At 46.8% G+C, this 17,352-nt stretch overlaps 1 protein-coding gene across 1 annotated transcript in view; it reads right to left on the reverse strand.

Annotated features, from left to right (window-relative positions):
* anks6 (ankyrin repeat and sterile alpha motif domain containing 6) overlaps positions 1-15,678 on the reverse strand; it is a 26,592-nt gene extending 10,914 nt beyond the window's left edge. Inside the window, exons 1-3 of the mRNA XM_079863886.1 lie at positions 15,282-15,678; positions 13,155-13,660; positions 6,652-6,696 (exon numbers count right to left, since the gene is read on the reverse strand). Coding sequence (XP_079720012.1) covers positions 6,652-6,696; positions 13,155-13,660; positions 15,282-15,520 — 790 coding nt within the window. The 5' untranslated portion in view covers positions 15,521-15,678. The remainder of the gene's footprint in view (positions 1-6,651; positions 6,697-13,154; positions 13,661-15,281) is intronic.
* Positions 15,679-17,352: the final 1,674 nt, after the last annotated feature.

The following is a 17,352-nucleotide window of genomic DNA, read 5'->3' on the forward strand; positions in this document are numbered from 1 at the left end:
CCCGAGTCCTCCTCCACGATCTCCTTCACCCGCTGAGCGTTCCCTGCGCGACACACACTCCATCAACTCGACACTCATTAACCCTACACTCCCGAGTCCTCCTCCACGATCTCCTTCACCAGCTGAGCGTTCCCTGCGCGACACACACTCCATCAACTCGACACTTGTTAACCCTACACCCCCGAGTCCTCCTCCACGATCTCCTTCACCCGCTGAGCGTTCCCTGCGCGACACACACTCCATCAACTCGACACTCGTTAACCCTACACTCCCGAGTCCTCCTCCACGATCTCCTTCACCAGCTGAGCGTTCCCTGCGCTACACACACTCCATCAACTCGACACTCGTTAACCCTACACCCCCGAGTCCTCCTCCACGATCTCCTTCACCAGCTGAGCGTTCCCTGCACTACACACACTCCATCAACTCGACACTCGTTAACCCTACACTCCCGAGTCCTCCTCCACGATCTCCTTCACCCGCTGAGCGTTCCCTGCGCGACACACACTCCATCAACTCGACACTCGTTAACCCTACACTCCCGAGTCCTCCTCCACGATCTCCTTCACCAGCTGAGCGTTCCCTGCACTACACACACTCCATCAACTCGACACTCGTTAACCCTACACCCCCGAGTCCTCCTCCACGATCTCCTTCACCAGCTGAGCGTTCCCTGCACTACACACACTCCATCAACACGACACTCGTTAACCCTACACCCCCGAGTCCTCCTCCACGATCTCCTTCACCAGCTGAGCGTTCCCTGCGCGACACACACTCCATCAACTCGACACTCATTAACCCTACACTCCCGAGTCCTCCTCCACAATCTCCCTCACCAGCTGAGCGTTCCCTGCGCGACACACACTCCATCAACTCGACACTCATTAACCCTACACTCCCGAGTCCTCCTCCACGATCTCCTTCACCAGCTGAGCGTTCCCTGCGCGACACACACTCCATCAACTCGACACTCGTTAACCCTAAACCCCCGAGTCCTCCACCACGATCTCCTTCACCAGCTGAGCGTTCCCTGCGCGACACACACTCCATCAACTCGACACTCGTTAACCCTACACCCCCGAGTCCTCCTCCACGATCTCCTTCACCAGCTGAGCGTTCCCTGCGCGACACACACTCCATCAACTCGACACTCGTTAACCCTACACTCCCGAGTCCTCCTCCACGATCTCCTTCACCAGCTGAGCGTTCCCTGCGCGACACACACTCCATCAACTCGACACTCGTTAACCCTACACTCCAGAGTCCTCCTCCACGATCTCCTTCACCCGCTGAGCGTTCCCTGCGCGACACACACTCCATCAACTCGACACTCGTTAACCCTACACCCCCGAGTCCTCCTCCACGATCTCCTTCACCAGCTGAGCGTTCCCTGCGCGACACACACTCCATCAACTCGACACTTGTTAACCCTAAACCCCCGAGTCCTCCTCCACGATCTCCTTCACCCGCTGAGCGTTCCCTGCGCTACACACACTCCATCAACTCGACACTTGTTAACCCTAAACCCCCGAGTCCTCCACCACGATCTCCTTCACCCGCTGAGCGTTCCCTGCGCTACACACACTCCATCAACTCGACACTTGTTAACCCTACACTCCCGAGTCCTCCTCCACGATCTCCTTCACCAGCTGAGCGTTCCCTGCGCTACACACACTCCATCAACTCGACACTTGTTAACCCTACACCCCCGAGTCCTCCTCCACGATCTCCTTCACCAGCTGAGCGTTCCCTGCGCGACACACACTCCATCAACTCGACACTCATTAACCCTAAACCCCCGAGTCCTCCACCACGATCTCCTTCACCCGCTGAGCGTTCCCTGCGCTACACACACTCCATCAACTCGACACTTGTTAACCCTAAACTCCCGAGTCCTCCTCCACGATCTCCTTCACCAGCTGAGCGTTCCCTGCGCGACACACACTCCATCAACTCGACACTTGTTAACCCTAAACTCCCGAGTCCTCCTCCACGATCTCCTTCACCAGCTGAGCGTTCCCTGCGCGACACACACTCCATCAACACGACACTCGTTAACCCTACACTCCCGAGTCCTCCACCACGATCTCCTTCACCCGCTGAGCGTTCCCTGCGCTACACACACTCCATCAACTCGACACTTGTTAACCCTAAACCCCCGAGTCCTCCTCCACGATCTCCTTCACCCGCTGAGCGTTCCCTGCGCTACACACACTCCATCAACTCGACACTCGTTAACCCTACACTCCCGAGTCCTCCTCCACGATCTCCTTCACCCGCTGAGCGTTCCCTACATTTACATTTACATTTACATTTATTCATTTAGCTGACGCTTTTATCCAAAGCGACTTACAATTACTATGCATGTCAGAGGTCACACGCCTCTGGAGCAACTAGGGGTTAAGTGTCTTGCTCAGGGACACATTGGTGTCTCACAGTGGATTCGAACCCGGGTCTCTCACACCAAAGGCATGTGTCTTATCCACTGCGCCATCACCACCCCACGCGAGACACACACTCCATCAACTCGACACTTCCCTGCGCGACACACACTCCATCAACTCGACACTTGTTAACCCTACACCCCCGAGTCCTCCTCCACGATCTCCTTCACCAGCTGAGCGTTCCCTGCGCGACACACACTCCATCAACTCGACACTTGTTAACCCTACACTCCCGAGTCCTCCTCCACGATCTCCTTCACCAGCTGAGCGTTCCCTGCGCGACACACACTCCATCAACTCGACACTTGTTAACCCTACACCCCCGAGTCCTCCTCCACGATCTCCTTCACCAGCTGAGCGTTCCCTGCGCGACACACACTCCATCAACTCGACACTCATTAACCCTACACCCCCGAGTCCTCCTCCACGATCTCCTTCACCAGCTGAGCGTTCCCTGCGCGACACACACTCCATCAACTCGACACTCGTTAACCCTACAACCCCGAGTCCTCCTCCACGATCTCCTTCACCCGCTGAGCGTTCCCTGCGCTACACACACTCCATCAACTCGACACTCGTTAACCCTACACTCCAGAGTCCTCCTCCACGATCTCCTTCACCAGCTGAGCGTTCCCTGCGCGACACACACTCCATCAACTCGACACTCGTTAACCCTACACCCCCGAGTCCTCCTCCACGATCTCCTTCACCAGCTGAGCGTTCCCTGCGCGACACACACTCCATCAACTCGACACTCGTTAACCCTACACCCCCGAGTCCTCCTCCACGATCTCCTTCACCAGCTGAGCGTTCCCTGCGCGACACACACTCCATCAACTCGACACTCATTAACCCTAAACCCCCGAGTCCTCCACCACGATCTCCTTCACCCGCTGAGCGTTCCCTGCGCTACACACACTCCATCAACTCGACACTTGTTAACCCTAAACTCCCGAGTCCTCCTCCACGATCTCCTTCACCAGCTGAGCGTTCCCTGCGCGACACACACTCCATCAACTCGACACTTGTTAACCCTAAACTCCCGAGTCCTCCTCCACGATCTCCTTCACCAGCTGAGCGTTCCCTGCGCGACACACACTCCATCAACACGACACTCGTTAACCCTACACTCCCGAGTCCTCCACCACGATCTCCTTCACCCGCTGAGCGTTCCCTGCGCTACACACACTCCATCAACTCGACACTTGTTAACCCTAAACCCCCGAGTCCTCCTCCACGATCTCCTTCACCCGCTGAGCGTTCCCTGCGCTACACACACTCCATCAACTCGACACTCGTTAACCCTACACTCCCGAGTCCTCCTCCACGATCTCCTTCACCCGCTGAGCGTTCCCTGCGCGACACACACTCCATCAACTCGACACTTGTTAACCCTACACCCCCGAGTCCTCCTCCACGATCTCCTTCACCAGCTGAGCGTTCCCTGCGCGACACACACTCCATCAACTCGACACTTGTTAACCCTACACTCCCGAGTCCTCCTCCACGATCTCCTTCACCAGCTGAGCGTTCCCTGCGCGACACACACTCCATCAACTCGACACTTGTTAACCCTACACCCCCGAGTCCTCCTCCACGATCTCCTTCACCAGCTGAGCGTTCCCTGCGCGACACACACTCCATCAACTCGACACTCATTAACCCTACACCCCCGAGTCCTCCTCCACGATCTCCTTCACCAGCTGAGCGTTCCCTGCGCGACACACACTCCATCAACTCGACACTCGTTAACCCTACAACCCCGAGTCCTCCTCCACGATCTCCTTCACCAGCTATGCGTTCCCTGCGCGACACACACTCCATCAACTCGACACTCGTTAACCCTACACCCCCGAGTCCTCCTCCACGATTTCCCTCACCAGCTGAGCGTTCCCTGCGCGACACACACTCCATCAACTCGACACTCGTTAACCCTACACCCCCGAGTCCTCCTCCACGATCTCCTTCACCAGCTGAGCGTTCCCTGCGCGACACACACTCCATCAACTCGACACTTGTTAACCCTACACTCCCGAGTCCTCCTCCACGATCTCCTTCACCAGCTGAGCGTTCCCTGCGCGACACACACTCCATCAACTCGACACTCGTTAACCCTACACCCCCGAGTCCTCCTCCACGATCTCCTTCACCCGCTGAGTGTTCCCTGCGTGACACACACTCCATCAACTCGACACTCGTTAACCCTACACCCCCGAGTCCTCCTCCACAATCTCCTTCACCAGCTATGCGTTCCCTGCGCGACACACACTCCATCAACTCGACACTCGTTAACCCTAAACCCCCGAGTCCTCCTCCACGATCTCCTTCACCAGCTGAGCGTTCCCTGTGCGACACACACTCCATCAACTCGACACTCGTTAACCCTACACCCCCGAGTCCTCCTCCACGATCTCCTTCACCAGCTGAGCGTTCCCTGCACTACACACACTCCATCAACTCGACACTCGTTAACCCTACACTCCAGAGTCCTCCTCCACGATCTCCTTCACCAGCTGAGCGTTCCCTGCGCGACACACACTCCATCAACTCGACACTCGTTAACCCTACACCCCCGAGTCCTCCTCCACGATCTCCTTCACCAGCTGAGCGTTCCCTGCGCTACACACACTCCATCAACTCGACACTCATTAACCCTACACCCCTGAGTCCTCCTCCACGATCTCCTTCACCAGCTATGCGTTCCCTGCGCGACACACACTCCATCAACTCGACACTCGTTAACCCTACACTCCCGAGTCCTCCTCCACAATCTCCCTCACCAGCTGAGCGTTCCCTGCGCTACACACACTCCATCAACAGCTCTGAGATCATTAACCCTACAGAATCACTCCAACTACAGCTCTGAGATCATTAACCCTACAGAATCACTCCAACTACAGCTCTGAGATCATTAACCCCTACAGAATCACTCAACTACAGCTCTGAGATCATTAACCCTACAGAATCACTCCAACTACAGCTCTGAGATTATTAACCCCTACAGAATCACTCAACTACAGCTCTGAGATCATTAACCCTACAGAATCACTCCATCTTCATCATTCAAGCATGAAACATTTACACAATTATATAGAGAATTACGAGGCCTCTGTCAAATTTTGTGCCACTTCAGAGCTATCGACTACAGTCCCATGCTGCAATTCCCCTTTTTCACCAACACAGTTCTGTTGTGGTTTCCCGACCTGTGTCCATTCTCATAGCGTTCGATAGTGATGCACGGATCATGTTATATCTGTGGATACTGCAGATAATCTGCATCTCAGACGGGCCAAGTTATAAAAAATAACTAATTAATTGCGGGTACATCGCGGGTTGATGAGATTCAAGACTCAGAACTCTCATTTCACAGCAAAACGCAACAAACGTGCTTCACTTTTAATTTTGTTTTCAACAACGTATTTCTCTTCAAGGAAAAGCAATCAAGAAAACATGCCTAGAGCACATTCTAGTGGTCATTACATAAAACACAAAGAAAACCCTACACGAGATTACTTCATAACTTAACAACTTAACAAGCTTAACGTAAGCTTAGAGTATTTTCCAACAATGATGTAATGAAACAGTGATCATTTAAGTTTGAAGAGAGTAAATCCTGTGTTTAGGCTATTAAAGAAATGTAATTTTGCCAAAGACTTCAGGTGAAGTTAGAGCTGATCAGCACATCTCTAGCGCACAAGCACATGAGTCCCCTATAAAGTTCAGGTACAAGTCACTGCACAGACTTTTTCCTTGTTTTATTTACACACTGAACATCGGTTGGAGCTCTTAATTTTGGACTCCGAAAATGCATATTAATGAATTTATCTTTAAAATATACAAAATATTCTTACAGGGGAGCACGACCCCTGAACCCCCCTAGCAGGACCAACGTCCAGCCACCAGTTTCACAAAATCCTGTGGGAAACACAGTATATGATAGTGTCCTCAAAATAACAATCCTATTACTTTATTGTTAAAATACCTAAAATATGCCCTTGTAAAAAGTGTTTTCTGCAGCCATGTTCAGAATTTTACCACCTCCGTCTCGTAGTGAGTCAGGAAAAACGCTGATATATACTGTATAGATTTACAATAATTTCATGTACATTAAGATTCATGTGAATAAAGGACTTTATATTATGTACACTGTAATAAAATGATCATTGTAGACCTTTTTGACAGTAGATTTTATCTTTAAACTTACCTAACTTCAGCGCATGGAAGACATCAGGCCGTTTCTTCTCATCATCTGTTGAGCATTGAAGAAACACAAGCACGAAATCAGGTGAAAACAGAAGCGCGTTTAATATTATCGGCCTCAATCGTCTGCCAGTGTGAGCGGCTCAGTTTGAGAAGAACAACAGCTAAAGCAACACTAACCAGTCCTGCTCAGAAACAGAAGCACGTCGGTGGATTGTAACATAATTTAAATATTTAAAAAATAAACAAATAAAAACAAAGCCTACAAAATCTGAAGCTATTTTTGAAGGATACTGGAGGACAGGGCGGATTTAGTGATTTGGGGGCCCAGGCAAAATATAGGAATGGGGCAACACATTTACCTGGATCAGGGAGGGCAACTTCGGTCCTGGAGGGCCACTGTCAGTACAGAGTTTAGCTTCAACCCTAATCAAACACACCTGAACAAGCTAATCAAGGTCCTCAGGATCATAGATATCATATAAAGGCTAGATGGCTCAAGGCGGAGTCACTTCCGGCATCACCGGCGGCCATCTTAGGACAGGGCTCTGTGAATTAAGGTGAGTGAGCAGCACGCACACAAATCCTCTTATCTCGCTGAAATCTGGACGGATTTACAAACGGTTTGGTTTCTTACAAACGTTATTAACGTGGCTATAATTCTGAATGCTTAAACATTTTGAACATAATTATTCATATGTATGCAGTATAATAGCTACATCTCTGACGTTTATAACAAACCAAACCGTTTGAAAATCGGTAGAAAATTGAGCAAGTTATGGTTATTTAAAAGTACATGCACCATGTTATGAGTGAGCGAGCACCCTGTCGTAAGATGGCCGCCGTGTGCGGATGTCGAGCTCCATTGGCCAGCAGCGCGGACGAGCCATCTAGCCTTTATATGATATCTATGCTCAGGATTACTAGAAAATTGCAGGCAGGTGATTTTTTTCAGGGTTGGAGCTAAACTCTGTAGGACAGTGGCCGTCCAGGACCGAAGTTGCCCATCCCTGACCTGAATCATTCATGAGTCAAGTCAAGTCAAGTCAACTTTATTTATATAGCGCTTTTCACAATACAGATTGTATCAAAGCAGCATGAGGTTTTCTCTGTTGTGATGCTCCCTGCTGCACGATGCTGTCCCATAGTTGTCAAATTATTCTACATTTTTCATGTAGTCTACATGTTATAAAGGCTTTTATTCTTGTTTTAGCAACAGTAGGCTATATGGTGAAATCACACTATAGGTGCATTGGGGTAATTTTCATTGTGCAATTTCCAATAACACAATAACCAAAGCTGTAATTCTATACCTTAAAATACATTTATTTTTATTTATTTTAACTACAAATTTAAATGAAAATAAAAAACAATGGAAATTAAACAATTTAACACACTTAAATGATTATTTCAACCAAAAAAGAAGTAAAAAGTGCAGCGCGTTCAATGGGGTGTCAGAGTTGAGTGCCTGTGTAACTGCGCATGCAGACTCTACTTGGGTCCTTCACAGAAACGAGTGAGCAACATTTAAAACAATAAAAATAGAATACGCACTGTTGCTCAGTATTACAATTTTTCTGAATTGCTAAAACACTAAACACCATTCTCTGAACCAAATTCTCAATAACCTAAACCAATTTGTCTATTAAATCACTCTTTCTGTAAAACATTAAACAAGTTCAGGTCGTTAAAACACTGTTTGCAAATCTCATGCACTCATTTTGCAAAACTCTAAACACATTCTCACTCACTAAAACACATTTTACACTGTGATACACTTAAGTTTCAAAACGCTAAACACAGGCAGGCGAAAGTTAAACACATCTACAACACAGTTGTCATCGTTTACACACAACGACTCAGAATTGTTCACACTTATTTCTAGTGATGAGACCAAACCAACTGGACATAATACAAGTCAGTTGAGAGTCAAAACTGACTCAAAATGTTGCACTGAATGTTGATGCCAACAATGGATGGAAACAATAGAGAAGAGGGAGAAGAGGAAGAGTGTGTGTGTAAGAGGAGGAAGAGTGTGTGAGTGTAAGAGGAGGAAGGGTGTGTGTGTGTAAGAGGAGGAAGAGTATGTGTGTAAGAGTAGGAAGAGTGTGAGTAAGAGGAGGAAGAGTGTGTGTGTAAGAGGAGGAAGAGTGTGAGTAAGAGGAGGAAGAGTGTGTGTGTAAGAGGAGGAAGAGTATGTGTGTAAGAGTAGGAAGAGTGTGTGGAAGAGGTGGAAGAGTGTGTGTGAGAGGAGGAAGAGTGTGTGAGTGTAAGAGGAGGAAGGGTGTGTGTGTAAGAGGAGGAAGAGTGTGTGTGTAAGAGGAGGAAGAGTGTGTGTGTAAGAGGAGGAAGAGTGTGTGAGTAAGAGGAGGAAGAGTGTGTGTGTAAGAGGAGGAAGAGTGTGTGTGTAAGAGGAGGAAGAGTGTGTGTGTAAGAGGAGGAAGAGTGTGTGAGTAAGAGGAGGAAGAGTGTGTGAGTAAGAGGAGGAAGAGTGTGTGTGTAAGAGGAGGAAGAGTGTGTGAGTAAGAGGAGAAAGAGTGTGTGAGTAAGAGGAGGTGGATGAGGAGGAAGAGTGTGTGTAAGAGGAGGAAGAGTGTGTGTGTAAGAGGAGGAAGAGTGTGTGAGTAAGAGGAGGAAAAGTGTGTGAGTAAGAGTGTGTGAGTAAGAGGAGGAAGAGTGTGTGTGTGAGAGGAGGAAGAGTGTGTGTGTGAGAGGAGGAAGGGTGTGTGTGTAAGAGCAGGTGGATGAGGAGGAAGAGGAGGAAGAGGATGAGGAAGAACAGTTGTGGAGAATGTTGTCACGGTTGGATCTGCTTTAGTGTTTTCCCTTCGCCTGCAGAGACGACAGAGTCTGAGATGAGGAGAAACTCCTCCGGCCGGATCAACATGAAGCTGAAGCAGAATCTCTCTCTCACTGATGGTGATTCTGCAGCTGCACAACTGTAACATGCTGTGACTGTAACATGCTTTTCATTTAGACTATTTTACTGTAACCTTTTTGGCTTTTGAAGTTGGGTCACTGTGTTCAATACTATACAATATTCAGTACAATACTATACTTGCAGTGCATACAGTATACCATTTATTCACCTTAAGTAGTTGCAAAATTTGTTTACTTTGTTACAATATACTTTTTTTCTGTAACTGCATGCTTTGGATTCTGTGTTCTCCATTTTTTGTTGTAGTGTCTAACGAATGAACTCTAGTGTGTATAATATTGACTCGTGTGTATGATCTGAAAGCGTTGTTTGATTTTGAGCAGATAAAATGGTTTTGAGGCAATTGTTGAATTTGCCAGAAGAATCAGAGATTCTCTGAATGTAGTTTGAAAATGTGGTTTTGAGAAAGTGAGTGATGGTTTCAAGAAATGTGTTTTAGCAATTCAGAAAAACTGTAAGTTATAGCTTGAGATGCATGATATTTTCATTTGCTACCAGCAGGACACACACGCAGCCTTTCAACATGGCAGACGTTTGTCCTGGTAACACACACCACATGTGTGCTGAACGCGCATCACGTATATAAAAAGCATTTTAAGGGGGCCCTTGTATTTTGGGGGCCAAGGCGGTCGCCTACCTTTGCCTGACAGTGAGTCCGCCTCTGCTGGAGGATCATCAGCAGTGAGTCTGAACATGTGTATCTGTTCTACACTGATCTCAATCAGACGAGAGAGTTCGTTATGGGTAGAATTGAAAAATGCAGCAGAATTGAAGAACAGAAGTGATGAAGATGACTGGGGTGATGGGGTCCAGGGTTAGGGTTAGCTTTAGATGAAGCGTTAGGTTTGTGAAAAGACAACGCCTTCTCCCCAGACAACCACTCTGGGCTGTCCAGTTTGGGTTAGGGAGGACGCAGGAATGCACTGGCGGTTGCATGTTTTTGATAGGACTGATCCACTCTTTAGCTGTTTTTAGCTCAACAAATCTTAATCTTATCATCTTATCCTATCTTTCAACAAACCTTTCTCTTGTTTTTAATACCTCTTTCCATCGCATCAATTCTCCTATCCTGCTCCTATTTCCCTTAGGGCCCCACCTATGGCCCAATCTCCTGTAAGGGGTAGGTTTAGGTGTGTTTGGACCCAGGGTTAGTCCCATGGTGTTGGAATTCGGGCCCAATCTCCTGTAAGGGGGTAGGGTTAGGTGTGTTTGGACCCAGGGATTGCCCAATTGCACTGTAATTACATCTCCCTCCTGTGGTAGGGTTAGGTATGTTGTAGGTAAAAGGCAGTCTGAACAAGCTAGGAAAAGATCCATCTCCCCAGAAAAAAAGTGGGTTAGGGTTATTCTTAGGGTTTCCTTTCATCGTCTTCATAGATCTATCAACCAAAGACATGTCATCAGTGGTGTACCTCAGGATCATTGGGTGTTTTGGCTCTTTAAACACCAGGGCCCGTATTCTTAAAGCTTCTAAGAATCCTCTCAGAAAACTCCTAATTTAGCTTAAAAACTTCTATGTAGGAGTCTTAGCTTAAGAGCGGTTCGGGACCAATATGAGACCAACTCTGAGCAAGGAAAAGACAAAAACTTTTGCTTTCCGCAAGATATCTAAGGTCACCCAAAAAGGGCCCGTGTCACAGGGCTCATATGGGCGGTACCTTAGTAACAAGCTTCTACCAATTATCCCCCCTAAGGCATCTGAAACTCTCAACAGACATCACACTTACCGTAGTAAGATGCAATCGCAAGGAACCTATGTCCTAACTAACCTCTATCTTCTCTTCCCACCTTATCCCTCTACACCAACTGTCACACTCCTGGTTTACCCAATTACCCATATCCACAATCCTTTGTGGTCCAATTACCTCTAGTCATACCATTGTTACTTCCACAAGTTTCTACCAATAACCGTTCCCTTCAACCTAACCTCCCCCTGACCTTTCCATGGTTTATTATTTGTGACCTGGCAGTTCAAATCTTGATTTTATTAGTCATCATCTTCCTGTAACTCATTCCCATACCTTAGCCTCTTCTTCACCTATTACACCTTTCCCCAACCATCATTTAAACCAAAACTTGTTTTTGGTGCTGGTTTCCAGCCTGGTCTCAATCACCTTCTCCACCCACTACACCATCAAAATCTCTCCAGCTTCCCTATCTGCTCCCTGTCTCATTTCCCATAACTTTTACTCACCAACCATCTAATCTAATTATCCCTATCCCCACATTCCCTTTATCCAATCCATAACCAGCCTGTTTTAATTTCAATATTTTTTTATTATAATTTTTTATTCCTTTGCAGGATTCGAACTCTGATATTCCTGTTCCGAACATACTCTTCCAACCAAACCCCTCACTAGTTTCTACCACTCTCTGACCACTATAATCCATCACCCACTTATTCTATTTGTTTTCCACCACTTTATCCATCCAAACCACCCCGCCCTGTCCCTCACCGACCTACTAATCTCATAAAACCTTCATCTGGAAAAAAAAGTTTTTTTTAAGTGGGACACAAACCCTGGTCTCCCCGTTACCCTTCCCCTCTCATTAACCCCTACACCATCCAGCCTTTCGATCTACTTCCAACTATATCTAATTGTCCCTAAGTTTATAAACTCTATTTTATTTATGACAACTCAGATTTCCCTACTCCCCCCACCTAACCACTTGGTTTTATCCAAATTTTATCCATGCTGGTTTCGGACCCTGGTCTTCCCCGTTACCAAACACCCTCAACCAACCATTGTCCCATCCGACCTGTCCTTCCCTTCCCTTGCCCCCTATTTTTACCTTTTTTGTATTCACTCAACTCCCATTATTACCCTTTTGTTTTTGGAAAGGACCATTCTCAATAATTACACCAACTAAAGATGATTGCACCATACTTTATTGATTCTTTCATGCCCCTTTACTGTTTACCACATTCAACCCCTAGGGAACATTGTGCCCAGCCTCCAGATCCAAAAATTTCCCCTTCTCAACCTATCCCTCTTCACCCACTCTGGGTTGTGTTCCAATCCACCTATTTTCAGATTCTGGATCCCATGCCTCTCAGAATGAGGTACTATGTGCCCCTTGTGACGTATCCCCTTCCTAATTGTGAACCTATGGGCCCACATTCTGGTGAGGATGGAGTTTCTGGTTTCACCCACATATTTCACCCCGTATCGAGAGGATCTGATAAAACTCCCAATCGTCCTCCTCTTACAATCGTCTCATGAGTTCTGGTTGGAATTTTTTTGTTGGCCCCAGTTTACTGTGAACAAACATGTCCTGAAGATTCCTTCCCCTCTTAAAGGCCGCCACCGTCCTGCATTGAGTTCCTAATGCTTCGTCGTGGGTTAGGGTTAGGGTTAGCTTTAGCCGAAGGGTTAGGGTTGAGACGCTCACCTGGCTGCGGGCGGATGGTGGTGATGGGGTACAGGGTTAGGGTTAGCTTTAGCTGAAGGGTTAGGGTTAGCTTTAGCTGAAGCGCATGAGACGCTCACCTGGCTGCGGGTGGGCGGACGGTGGTGATGGGGTACAGGGTTAGGGTTAGCTTTAGCTGAAGCGCGTGAGATGCTCACCTGGCTGCGGGCGGACGGTGGTGATGGGGTCCAGGTAACCCTTGACCTCTCTGTGCCGCAGCGCCAGCTCGAAGGCGGTCTTGCCCAGCACGTTGATCTGGTCAGGGTCGGCTCCTCGCTCCACCAGCTGCTGTGTGACACTTAGCCTCCCGCCGGCCGCCGCTAGCATCAACGCGCTCCAGCCCGTGCTCTTCTGCGCAAAGCTAACGTCAGCGCCCCAGTCCAACAGCAGCTGGACCACGGACTCGTGCCCGTGCTGTGCAGCGGCTAGCAGAGCCGTGACCTCCAGGAAGCTCCTGCCGGTGACCCCGCTGACCCCGCTGCCCTCCGCCACACACAGGTGGTCCAGGTCATCCACGAAGGCGCCGTTCTCCAGCAGGAGTTTGGCTAGCTGAGCGTGACCCCCGCGCGCTGCTATGGTGAGGACGCTAGCGCCCAGACGGTTCCGGCCGTTGATCTCGGCACCATTCTCCAGCAGGAGGTGAGCCACAGTCACATGACCAAACCTGCGGAAACCACAATAACACATGCAGACCTCTGCGTTTCAATCAATCCTGTTACACACTGAGGCAACGTCTACATTAATCCGGATACATTAGAAAACGCCGCTTTCGTCTAAAAACGCCCTCTCTCCACACTAGCGTTTTCAGATGTTTCAGTGTGGATGAGAAACCTTTGGAAAACGCTAAATCCCCCTTTACTGCGCATGCGTAAAATCTCACAAAAACTCACTGAGATGATACAGACGGAAAAATAAATAAGTTATTGAACAATTCTTCTGACAGGATCATTTTATTTAGCAAGATTTCTCATAATTCACTGATGCGTCCAGATCACACTCACTCACCATTATATGTTTGGTCTAAAACACAAGAGCTCTCATGTTTAGCAAATGTGAGTAAATTCTGCCGTCTTTGCAGGACTGTGATATGAAGAGTGTGTGAAGTGACATATTTAAGCAGCAGTGTGAAAGTGAACGGCACATAACAGGCACAATACCGCTATAAACATCAATATCTATTGGTACAATATGTGTCACATGACTAAACTTACGTCATCGTTTTAAAATACCTCAGTTTTGACAGACCACACTACAGCACGAAAACAGCGTTTTCAAATTTATCCCCTTTGGAGAGCTGTTTGACTTAAATAAATAATACATATAACAGTATAGTTTTATAGTGTGTAAGAAAGTAATGATGAAACTAAACATTTGCCCATTTTACACCACACATTTATAATATTACAGGGTTAGTTCACCCCAAAATGAGAATTCTGTCAGTAATGAGATCAATTTTGATGAGATCTGGGAGCTGTCTCACTCCTCCATAGGCTGCGGGGCAATTTCATCTGCCATCCCAGAGAAGTTAGTAAAGACATCGTTAGAACAGTCCGAGTGACTACAGTGGCTCAACCCTAAGTTTATCAAGCTTATCGAGAATACTTTCTGTGCGTCATCTTCTCAGTTCTCGCGCATGCGTCGAGGCTCTCATGAACTCACTCAGAAGAAAATGAATAGTTGAATAAAGTCGTTATTTTTTCTGTTTTGTTGCGCACAGAAAGTATTCTTGTCACTTGATAAACTTAAGGTGGAGCCACTGGAGTCACTTGGACTAGTCTAACGATGTCTTTACTAACTTCTCTGGGATGGCAGATGAAATTGCCCCGCAGCCTATGGAGGAGTGAGACAGCTCCCAGATCTCATCAAAAATATCTTAATTTGTGTTGCGAAGATGAACGAGAGTCTTACGGGGTTGGAACAACATGAGGGAGAGTAATTACTGAAAGAATTCTCATTTTGGGGTGAACTAACTCTTTAATCTTTCTCAGTATAACTGATCATATGTATTAAGATACACTCTGGTGTCTTTAGGATGGAGTCCTTCGATATTATTAAAAGACTGAATACCCCTGAAATATGAATAAACAGCAGTAATTTCCCAAAAAATGCTCTTTTATGTTCCAGATGAATCAATGATGACAGAATGATGATTGCCACATGACCACAGCTGATCATCTTAAATAAACTAAGCCTATATTGAGTTATCTCCCTCAGATCAGAGCAGGAGTGAATCTGGAGTTGTTAGCATCATGATTATGGTTATGATGATGATTATGGATCTGCACCTGGCGGCCTGCATGAGCGGGGTCCAGCCATGCTGGTTCCGAAGGTCCACTGATGCGCCTTTCCTGAGCAGGAACCGGACCAGGGGCTCGTGCCCGCCGGCGGCCGCGAGCATCAGCGCCGTGTTTCCCTCGTCATCGGTCCCGTCCACATGCGCGCGCCCGCCCGGCTCCTCCAGCACGCGCCGCGCACTCTCCAGGTCGCCCTCGTCACACAGTCGGAACCACAGACCCACACTCATACCCGAACTCGAACCGCGAGGTTACACACGCTAAACACTCTCTCACACACACACACACACACACACACACACAGTGGCAATCAGAAACTTCTTCAGTTCAGCTGCTGAGTTCCTGCGCATGCGTACAGACGCTTGCTTCCTCTGGGATTCCAGTGGAACAACAACAGCAACAGCAGAACCAAGTCACAAGACATTAACATTGCGACACCTGCTGGTCAAACATGAAGAGTCAACTGACATCAACATTCTCCAGCCATCCCATCAGTTCCCATGGACAAAATCAAGCTCCTACATTTGCAAATGTTTATGCAGCAGCGTCTGTAAAATTTGTGGTATTTTACTAATTTGTAGGGCTTATTTTTGTGTATGTCGTGGCTAATCAGGCCAATTAGAGACCATTTTTTGACAGAGAAAATCAGAGAATTTGTGTCTATGATGCAAGAGTCACAGTACAAACAGTACAAGAGCCCAGAATAGCTGCGATCTGAACATCAGACTGTGATTTCCAGTGAATCAGGGCGTGTGATGAGCGTCAGTGGCCAGCAGGGGTCAGTCGCGCTCCACTGGAGAAACACTGTTCATCTCCAGAAATCAAAATTATACTCTTTAACCGAGGACAGCAAACATAATGGCATGCCTCACTGTAAATATAAAGTACATGAGCAGCAGATTGTGTCTCTGCTCATGAATACTGTCATCAGGAGGGGTTTAATGATGATGTTGTGAGTTGGATTATGGATTATGTGCACAGATGATGTTGAAGCGGCTCTTTTTACTGCATTTATTCTGGGCATTAATTTACTCAAGCTAAATGATTCAGGATTCAGGGGCCATTTACTGATGCGTAATGACTTAGGCTTAAAGGGAAAGTGTCATCATTTACTCAACCTCAAGTTGTTCCAAACCTGTACAAGTTTCTTTCTTCTGTTGAACACAAAAGATTATTTTTTAACGAATTTTGGTAGCCAGACAGTTTACGGTAGCCATTGACTTGTTGTGTTCAACAGAAGAAAGCCACTCATACAGGTTCGGAACAACTTGAGGAGTAAATGATGACAGAATCTTCATTTTTAGGTGAACTTTCCCTTTAAACTCCCTCAATGTTTGTATTTATTAATGTTCACACTTTACATGCTGTGTTAAAGAATCATATGTGTCGATTTATGAATTAAAAATATACTTATAACTTATAATTATATAATTAATACTTATATAATTAATACCATGGCCTTAAATTGTCTTACACTAAGTCATCCAAGGTATTAATTCAGTTGTGTTTAAAATGTAATTTTAATGATACATTTGTTGGTTTTTAAATATATGTTAGTAAGTTGTTTGTTGATATGTCTGAAATAAAGTAAATATGAAACTGAAGGATATGAGCAGAAGGTCCTGATGAAAACCCATTACACACAGACGAGGGTCAGTGAACGAGAGAGCAACACACTTCATTCGTTCTTCCTGCAGGAGAAACACCATAAATACATTTAGTCTCTGATAGCGGAAATGAACACAAACCAAACAACCCTGGGAACATTTCATTTATCGGCTTCCACATCTCAACTCACGAAAGAATGTGAGGATTATTTTTAGAAACAAACACAATTTCTTCTCTAAAATGATTCATCTGAAGTCCAGAGACACAGTTGAAGAACATGATAATAACCAGAATTAAACAGTATTATCCAGCACTAACCAGAATTAACCAGAATTAACCAGTACTAACCAGTATTATCCAGTATTATCCAGCTCTAACCAGTATTATCCAGTACTGACCAGAATTAACCAGAATTAACCAGTACTAACCAGTATTATCCAGTAATATCCAGCTC

This window comes from Squalius cephalus (assembly GCF_949319135.1).
Source record: "Squalius cephalus genome assembly, chromosome: 25".
Classification (NCBI taxonomy): Eukaryota; Metazoa; Chordata; class Actinopteri; order Cypriniformes; family Leuciscidae; genus Squalius; species Squalius cephalus.